The sequence below is a fragment of the Vigna radiata genome, unplaced genomic scaffold, assembly GCF_000741045.1.
Source record: "Vigna radiata var. radiata cultivar VC1973A unplaced genomic scaffold, Vradiata_ver6 scaffold_352, whole genome shotgun sequence".
NCBI classification, from domain to species: domain Eukaryota; kingdom Viridiplantae; phylum Streptophyta; class Magnoliopsida; order Fabales; family Fabaceae; genus Vigna; species Vigna radiata.
Window position 1 is genome coordinate 1 of NW_014542185.1, and position 9,636 is coordinate 9,636.

General features: G+C 33.3%; 1 protein-coding gene across 4 annotated transcripts; it reads right to left on the reverse strand.

Annotated features, from left to right (window-relative positions):
* Positions 1-2,331: 2,331 nt before the first annotated feature.
* LOC106779183 (midasin) lies at positions 2,332-9,326 on the reverse strand. Of its 4 annotated transcripts, XM_022776471.1 has the most exons (13): positions 9,200-9,222; positions 8,966-9,035; positions 7,450-8,666; positions 7,323-7,356; positions 6,409-6,488; positions 6,132-6,191; positions 5,854-5,964; positions 5,686-5,766; positions 5,481-5,564; positions 4,449-4,887; positions 4,126-4,235; positions 3,085-3,115; positions 2,332-2,799 (listed from the first exon to the last, which is right to left on the reverse strand). In XM_022776471.1, the coding sequence occupies exons 3-13, from the start codon at positions 8,587-8,589 to the stop codon at positions 2,639-2,641; spliced, it is 2,331 nt and encodes a 776-aa protein (XP_022632192.1). In that variant the 5' UTR covers positions 8,590-8,666; positions 8,966-9,035; positions 9,200-9,222; the 3' UTR covers positions 2,332-2,638. The 4 variants fall into 4 exon arrangements, with proteins under 4 accessions (XP_022632192.1, XP_022632193.1, XP_022632190.1 ...); XM_022776472.1 differs by lacking the exon at positions 8,966-9,035 and having other exon boundaries at positions 4,126-4,232; positions 9,200-9,326; XM_022776469.1 differs by lacking the exon at positions 8,966-9,035 and having other exon boundaries at positions 9,200-9,326.
* Between the last annotated feature and the right edge of the window lie 310 nt (positions 9,327-9,636).

The window sequence follows — 9,636 nt, forward strand, 5'->3', positions numbered from 1 at the left end:
ATAATAATAATAATAATAATAATAATAATAATAATAATAATAATAATAATAATAATAATAATAATAATAATAATAATAATAATAATAATAATAATCTTCTGCCTCATTATTTGTGGCCTTTCTATTTCATGCATAAATAGTAGTAAGAATACAAAAGAGTTTAATTTTTTTTTAAAAGGTCATTGCATAATATTACATCAACGAGATATTCCAAAATTAATATTCTCTAATAGTTAAATGCTATTTTCAAGTTTTTCATAATTTATATAAAACCCTTTATTACGTTCTAATAGTACATCACCCTTTATAGAAATAATCAAATTTTCTATAAAAACCCTTTATTACTTTCTATCTACATTTCACTGTGTGTTCATTCTTTATGAATTGTATCGATGCTTATATATCGATTGATTATCGATGCTTCATGATGTTAATGAATAAGCCATCTTGCTGTTGGGAATCTAAGTGTGAGTAGAGCTGGACATAGTTCAATAAACTGTACTAAAACTATAGTTAATCATACTATTATGTACTTAAAAAAACTGAACTTATTTTAACTACAAACTAATTAAACTATTTTATAGTTCAGTTAAAAAAAACTGAACTTTACACCTTTTTAGTGTAGTTAACCATTTAACTGTTAACCTTCAAATTCCCCTTCACTGTTTTCTCACTCTCGCAAGCTAGTCGCCGAAACAACGAAACCTAACTTGGGCGCAGCCCATCTTCCAGGTAAGTAAAGTAAAGAAGAGTAAAGTAAAGTGAGTCCAGTTTTGTTGGTTATTTTGAGAAGCAGTTTTTTAAGGTATTTGGTAGAGAATCATGGCATGAACCAGAGAGAGTGAAGGGGTTAGAGAGTGTGAAAGTGTGTGCTTCTTTTGCTTCTGGTGTTGCTTCCGTCACCGTTGGGGATGACGGTTCAGTGTGGGTGTGGGGGAAGTCCAAACGCGGTCAACTTGGGCTTGGTGAAAATATCACTGAGGCTCTTGTGCCTACCAAAGTTGAAGCACTTTTTGGAGAGAACGTCTCAAAGGTATTATTTTTCCACTTCATTTCGTGCTTCAATTCGTAACCAGCTTAACTTGTCTCTTCAATTATTTCTTTGGTTGAATTTGGACATATCTCGTTTAGATGGGGGCATGCTCTCACTCCGATCTCGCAGATGAGCAACAACCTCAAGGAGCAATTGCCTTAAACTTATAATCTGAAAAAAGTTTAGTTATTACTTAACTGGTATGAGTTCAGTTTTTTAAAACTAAACTCTTAAACAATACAATTAATATTAGTTCAGTTTTTTGTAGTTTATTAAAAATATAGTTAACTGTAATTTGGTATAGTTTGGTACAATTTAGTTACTTATGCCCAGCTCTAAGTGTGAGTCTAAGTCCCACATTGGATAGAAATGAGAAAGTAGAGTATTGTATAAAGGTGAAAGGCCCATTAACCCATTATTTTAAGGTTTTGGACAGAGAGTGATGTCAATTATTTACATAGTTGGGTTCAAATGTTATTAGTGTTTGTGTAACCCACAGATAACTCTCCCCTTGTTTGACCCAACACTTGCCACAAGAAATGCCACAACAATAACGAAAGATACAGCTAGAAAACCAAGATTAAAAGGAGAAAGGGAGAACCTAGATAACATTTTATAAACAATTTTGAAATAACATTTTAAAAGTATACCAAAAAAAAAGCTTTGTCAACCAAGTGTTGTCTTAGTTATGAACAAGGTAAAATATTTATTAAACTGGTAGATCCTTAAGACTTTGTAGGGTTATTAGGCTCCTTTTCTATATGAAGAATAGGTCAAATAATATAAACTATTATGTCTCACTTTATTTTAGTAAAATGGAAACATATTAGTAAATAGCAAAAAAGTTATTTCAAGAGAGAAAAAAAGTAAGACGAAAGAGAAAGGAATAGAAAACAAATTTTCTGCATAACAAAGTCTGTGCACTGGTGTTTTCGTTATTGTGAAATCTTTTACTATTGGATCAAATCGATTTTTTAACAGTAAACTCCAAATCTTCATCTAGTTTGGGATAAAAGAACTTTGCATCAACATATGGCTTAAAGAATTTTCATCTTGTTTATTCTTATTTGTAAACATTTATGCTTAGTTTAACTTATTAAAAACACCATTTAATGTTTTTTATTAGAGATTTTTTATACCTTATTATAAATTATAGTGAATTTTTCTTTAATTTAAACTATTTATGGTTTCTACGCTTACATTAAAGAATTTTTCATGTTAAAAATTATTAATGTCTCTTTGCATTTTAGATTCTAACTTTTACTCATGCACCTCACATTGTCACAAGAAAATTTGAATTTTCTCTGCACTATTACTCTTTGTTAAAGTCATAATTTTGGGCCAATTTTCCCATCAAGACTAGTGTAGCTTTGCTGAGTAGTATTCATCAATAGTACAAACCCTACAGATTCTGTTTATGTATAAACAAGAAGGTGCACAGTGGCAGCGGACCATAGCCTAAATTGACAAATACGAGTTTTATCTCTTCATATTGGATATGTTACAGCCACTTTCACTCAACAAAATGTACAGATGAAGCAACATAACTAGGGTTATAGTATACATAGCCAAAACTATCACCAAGTAGTCAGGACTACTCATCAATCAAGCTTCAACCTTCTGGCCTGTAGATAGGGCCTCCTCTTTCACTGCATCCTCTTCTCCGTTTTCTTCATCCGCTTCATCAGCTAGTTTTGTCAGCTCTTCCTGAATCATGAGCTTTATAGATGCCTTTCTTGGGGCCAGATCCATATCAAATTGTTTGGCTGAAAAGTGAAAGCATTTTACTTAGGCACTTAATTTTGAGTTAAGATATAATGTTTCGCATTTTTCATAAAGTGTCAAATTCTTACAAATAGAAAAGAGCTTTTGTGAATTTCATGTTTGAGAATACAAGCCACTTCATGATTCAAAAACCAGAAGCATATAGGTACAAAAGAAGAATTTCTTCTTAAAGGCACAAAAGTAGCATTATCTTATAGTCGCAATTGAGAAAAAGTATAACTATAACTATGTGTTCAAGGAAAAAAAAGGGGAAAAAGGATTAATACCAAGTTTCTTCAGAATGTCAGTAAATGTAGCCTGCAAAAGAGAAAAAAAAAAGTCTCAATTTTAGCGAGAAATAAAGAGAATATTCGGCAGAAGAGACTAAAATACAACACTGCCATTGTATTGTTCATGGCTATATACACTGTCCTTTTTTAGCAATACAATGCAAAAATGACAGAAATGCATTCTAGCAATAGCATCATAACTGCAACATTCAATATTACATCTAAGAATTCTTCAAATACCACTCGCAATACAAAGGACATGGAATGCTGCCACATTCCGTCCTGCCAAGCGTATAATTTGCACACTTTTAATCATCCATCTAGGTGACTTGACAGATTATGCCAATCAAAAGTATCAACTACTAGGTCATGCCAAATCTATCCATAAATTGGAGGAAAGGTAAGTATATATCTTAATTGGTCTAGTAGCATTGACAGAGAAAAGGCAAAGAGGTCGTAGCTTAGGATTTTTGTCAAAGTTTCAAGGAGGATGAGAGTATCTCAGACAATAAAGATACATTCTGAAGTAAAACAATAAGCCCAGACATAGTTTTGCAGTGGTTTATGTATGTATTTACAAACAACAAGGCCTTTTTTCCAGCTAGCTGGGATTAGTTACATACATCAAACAATTCTCTTGTATAAATCACGTTTATAAAAAAATTTTTGACTTCTAAGTACTTCTTGATCATTTCACCTATAACTTCTCTTGATCCTCTACCCCTAACAATTTGAAAATCCCCCATCTAATCCACTCTCTTTATTGAAGCTCCTACAAGTCTTCTCCCCACATGCACAAAACTCCTAATGCAAGTTTCTACCATCTTTTCTATAGTAGGTGCTAACCCAACCTTTTCTCGCTACATTAATATGTCCACCAACATTCTTATCTTTACTACATTTGAGTTTATTTTATTGCCAGCTTTGTCTGCCTGACATTCCATTTTATACAAGACTGCAGTTCCACTGGCTTTAGCCATGCATTATACATAAAAATTATAGTCGCTGAACTATTTGCAATTTATTTAAATATCTTACCGTATTGAAGTCAACTTCTTTAAGAATTTCACATATTGCATCATGTAACTGATTATCAGTGGGGCTCGATTTCTCCTTTTTCTTGTCTCTTCCTCTAGTAACCTTTTCTGCTTGATACAAAAGAAAGATGTTTTACAATGTAAATGGGATGAATATGATGACAACAAAGTCATTATCATTTTTTTAAATGACATTTAAACTAGTCGAAATGGAAAAATAAATGAACTGACTAGAAATACCTGACTATATAGTTAAAGCTAAAAATTACTTTTTATTATAACACAAAAGGCATTCAAATCAGAACATTTTCAGATGATATCTACCAGTTTTCTCTATGGAGGAAGGCTTAGTGGGCGTCGTTGTCTTATGCTTTCCTCCTTTCTCATTTTTCTTCTTCCTTGAAACCTTTGGACTTTCATCACTATCCTCATCAGACTTTGGGAGGTTAGATGATGATTTCTTTGGTGTTCTTTTTGGGGGTGAGTGAGATTTGTTGGCAACTGGAATTTTCTCAATTTTACTTTTCTTAGCAGATTCTTTCTTGGCGGATGATGTTTTAGAAGGTTTTTTCTTTTCTTTCAAATCTTCAGATTCACTCCCATAATCACTTTTGTCTTCACTTTCATATTTCTTTGATGTTTCATCCTCAGGTTTTTCAGCAACACCATTTTCATTTTCCTCATTTTCTTCATCTGACTCATCTTCTGTGTCAGAAGCACTCTTTCTCTGCACAGCTAAAGAATCTTCATTTTTCCTCCGACTCTAAAGAAGACATGACAAAATTTTATTAAACCAAATGTTGACACTATATTCTGAAGAAATATGGGATTAGATTAACATGAAATGCTATATAGTACACAGTACTGACACAAATCATATCAACAAAAAAAAGTACTAGTTACCACAACATATCCCAACACAAGCTATTTTTTGGAGGCAACAGAGATTTGAACCTAAGAACAGTGTAGTCAAGACTGTGAGTATATTAACAATAGGATTGTATGAACTCACACCAGTGTTTACTGTCCATGGAATTTGAGTAGAACCTTCAGATCCACTCAAGTATAGGTTGGTACAACCCAAAAAAAAAAAAAAAACTGTTTTTAAGCTATTATTTAGTCAATCAAACTAAACCCTTACTGTCAAGGAATGAGAACAGCTTGTCATTCAATTGGCCAAGAACAATTCTGTTGTGGTAAGAGTAGCAATGCAGAGTGCAAAACAAGCAAAAGGGAAATAAACATGTTAGTCCAAAGGAATGCAGCATTGATATTCATTCCACTGCAAGACTTGATGACTTTGGAACGCAAAAGTTATAGTTCATTTCTGCAGTAAACCAAGTGAGATATTATTACCTTGGCAGAACGTCTTGAAATTATCCCAGATCTTGATGAACCCCGTTTTACAATAATACGCTTGCGCTTTTTTCCTTTACTGGGCTGATGATAAATAAATCATAAATAGTAGGAATAAATACCATGACCAGAACATGGTTGCCTAGGTAAAAAGAAATTACCACAACATAACAGTAAAAAAGTTGATAAACAAAACAAAGAAAACCTTCTCCTTTTCGGCAAGCAACACAGTTGTAGTTACATGAGGGGCAACTAAAAAGTCTATCAGCTTAGCAATGATATCTTCCTGCATCGGTAGAAATATATAAGCAATGATAGGGCAGTGTTGAATGGTATTAGTAAAAAATGTATCAATAAGGCTTGACAAACACACCTTCCTCATTGTTGCCCTGTTAACTGTTATGTCAAGTACATCACAGAATTCCAGTAACCTCTCCTTATTACACTTGTCAAGTTTTTCTTTTACTTTAATCATTTGCTTTTCCTGCAGTAACAATTTTTGGACTTCAGAACCTTTGACAGACAGAACTTCATGCAGAAAAGCATGAAATCAGTGAAAGAAGTTGCCACCCACAAAACCTACAATTATAATATATGCTACAATTGCATGTTATGAGAACCAATTTTCATATTATGAAAACTAATAATTACCTCATTGTCATGCCAAACAAAACCAGAAAACCTTGATATATTACTTTTGATCTGAATTGCCTGCAAAAGAGTAAAATAGCAGAGTCATGTATAATACTATTAGTGTAACATTTTTAACTCGGGTAAGTTTTGATTTTTTAACTTTCTACAATCTAGGCAACCACCATTCTATATCCTGAACTATAGATGTCGCATAATACAAAAACATAATAGAAAATAAAAATAGAGGTGGTGTAACAACTGTAACAAAAAACACAGATAATTAATGAAGACATACCTTCCCTCTCCTTCCAAAGAGAATTGTATGGAGAAATTTGAAGGTATCATCAGTCTTCCTTCTGGATAGCTTAAAGGCCACTAGTGCAGAAAATGCAAGAGTGAAAAAGTTTTTAGCTGTTCTGAAGTAGCAGAAACATGCACGCACACTTCACAGCATAATGACTGAATATAAAATCATGAATTAATAAAACCCCTCGTGTTTCAGGTAACCGTTACTTATATATTCATAGCAAAAACTTTCCAAATAATGATCAATTTGGGTAGTCTATTAATTTTTACCATTCTCTCGAGAGTTAAAAATTACATTAAATATAATGAATGAACTATAGTTAGCTAATAATCTCATTTTCCATTAAGAGTGAAAAGATATTTCTAAGTTTGTGTCATTATCATTGCCAATAATGGTACAATAAGAGGGAAAATGAATATACATACACAAATATTTTTTCCATTTTAATATGGAAAAGAAGGCACGCAAAAAGTAAAATTTCTTTAAATAGATTAAAGCTGAAACATATATAATCAGTATACACTAAAGGATTTTGCCAATAACAGTTAAAGTAACTGCTTAGGCTGTAAGTCTGGATCACAAAATCATGACAATCTGCACCAGGAAGGGCTTAATATTTAAGGCAGGGGGGGGGACACAAATTACTATAATTTCATAATCTTCAATTGATCATCCCTACAAACGGCACATTAAAATAATTAGAAAAGTAAAATTAATATGTATATGGCTAATTTCTTGCATGATAATATGTTAAATTCAAATCATACTCACATCAAGATTTCCTCGTAAACCTAAAAAGAATGTGGACTGCTTGTGTAAGTACATTATGCCTAATAACTATATATGTTGGTTTGAGTATATACAGAAGGGATTGAAGAATTGAAAAAAGGAAAGCACCATACCATTTGGTATATCTTTTAAAGGTGTGCCACGTCCCTGCAATTTGAAAGAGAAGCTGTAAACAAATTAAGTTACAATAAATTCATAACTAAGGGTAAATATTTCACATGTCAAACTGAAAACAGTTACCTTTTCAATGCGAAATTCTTTGGTTGCATCTTTCTCAATTGATGTTACCAACCTCTCAACTAACTTCCTCTCTCGCACAGGGCGGTCAATAGTAGGAGTCCTTGGTTCTATTTTCTTCAGTTCCTTTCTTCTTTCTTTATCTTTCTCCCCATTGATCTTCTCTCTCCCACGTTTTTTTGATCCTTTGTTAACCTTATTATTCTCTTCCTTCACTTCTTTTAACTTATCAATATTATCCTTATCTTTGTCTTCATCCTGGTCCTCTTCCATTGCCACTTCAATTTTCTCCTTTTCACCACCCTCCTCCTTCCCCTTAATGCCATCCTCTACTTCCATAGCATCTACTTTTGGTTTCTCAGTTTCCACGTCTTCATTTTTTTGTTTATCTTCCACTGTTTCTTTAACCCCAGTGTCTTCATCCATTTTATTATTCTCAGATATATGAAAATCTTTCTTATCCTCATCTATTTCTTTCAATTTATCACCTTTTGTATCTTCTACTATATTTTTCACACCATCAACTTCCTTAACCTCCTTAACTTCTTCCACACCATCAACTCCCTTATCCTCCTTGACTTGTTTTCCACCATCAACTTCCGCACCACCCTTTACTCCTACATCATCAACTTCCTTATCCTGTTTTACTTCTTCTGCCCCATCTTTCTCATCCTTGTATACTCCATCCACCCCATCTTCTTTCTTATCCTCTTTCACGTCTTCCACTCCATCTTCTTTCTTATCCTCTTTTGTGTCTTCCACTCTACCTTCTTCCTTATCCACTTTTGCTTCTTCCACTCCATCTTCTTTATTATCCTTGTTTGGCACTTCCACTTCATCTTCTCTCTTATCCTCTTTTGCTCCATCCATTCCATCTCCTGTCTTATCATCTTTTGTTTCTTTCTTATCCCCTATAGCTTCTTCCACAACACCAACTTTCTTGTCCTCTTCTACCTTTTCCACATTTTCAATTTTTTTTACGATATTTTCTTTCAACTCTTTGATTCCATTGTTCGCCAAGACTTTTCCTTCGTCAGTTTCCAAGTCCTTTTTCTCAGTACTTCTATCCAAAGTTTTCTCCTTAGAGTTGTTTCCATTTGAATCAGTCTCCGAAACTTCATTCACTGGTTCTTCTTCACCCATACTGGTCTTACGTACAGTATATATACAAAATCACTATTTCCTAAGCACACTATGCTCTATACACAAGTGAAGCCTGCCTGGAGACAAAGATTGTTTTTCAATTGTAGCAGCAACAAGAATAACAATAAATAAAAAAGAATGAGTATATATACCCAAAATAAATCAATTTCAACGAAAGCATGAAAGTCTGCCCTCCTCATAAAACCAGAAAAGGAAAGCAGTTGTTTATAAACAAAAGATAAAAAACGCAATACTGGACACTTGAAGGAGCTAAAAGAAAGAATAACATCTGAATATTCATTCTGCACCATTTCCAAAGAATAAAACACACATAAAAAAGGTAACCCTATTCATCCAATTCCCAAAACAAAATTACCTGAGCAAAGCAAAACAAGATGGCAAACTTTAAAACCTCAATTTTGTTGTCATGTACATCCAGTGATAACCTAGAATGTCAAGCTTAACCCAGATAATCAAATCAAAGAAAAAGTCCCAGCTTGGATTACTTTTTTCAACTTTAAACCCTAGGAATTGACTCCAGAAAATACAGAGAAGCAAATTTTTCAACATAACAGTATTTAGCAAGGAAATTGAAAGAGAAAAATCTTACACATTCAGTTGGAAGAGAAGGAAAGAACATAACTCGCTTTGTTTGCCCATCTTCCCCTGTTTCTCTGCCACTCTCAGTAACAAGTATGTGCGTAAATCTAAGGTTATTTACGAGAATTTAAATCTCGGACTTCAAATCAGATTTTAAATGCAGTTAAAAATTGTCACGTAAGACGCCGAAATTCGGATCCAACGGCTCCCATGGGTTTTCGTGGCGTACGTGCAAGATCAGCGGTCGCAGTTTGAAGTTCCTTGTGTAGTGCATCGTCGTATTGTGATTTTTAAATTGTTATTTTATCCGAAATTATTAACTATAACTTGTAGATTTTTGCATTATTTTTCAATGAATTGAAATATTTTACTAGTAATGAATGATAACTGAATGTGCCGACACAAGAACACTGCTCCTCAATTAATGCTGTCAAAGTTTAAAATTAA

Coding starts and splice junctions, on each gene's coding strand:
- LOC106779183 (XM_022776469.1), bottom strand. CDS start 8,589: ATGGGTGAAGAAGAACCAGTGAATGAAGTTTCGGAGACTGATTCAAAT. Junction 5,767..5,853: donor ACAGGGCAACAATGAGGAAG/GTGTGTTTGTCA, acceptor CTACCGATGCAG/GAAGATATCATTGCTAAGCT. Junction 5,565..5,685: donor TGCTTGCCGAAAAGGAGAAG/GTTTTCTTTGTT, acceptor ATTTATCATCAG/CCCAGTAAAGGAAAAAAGCG.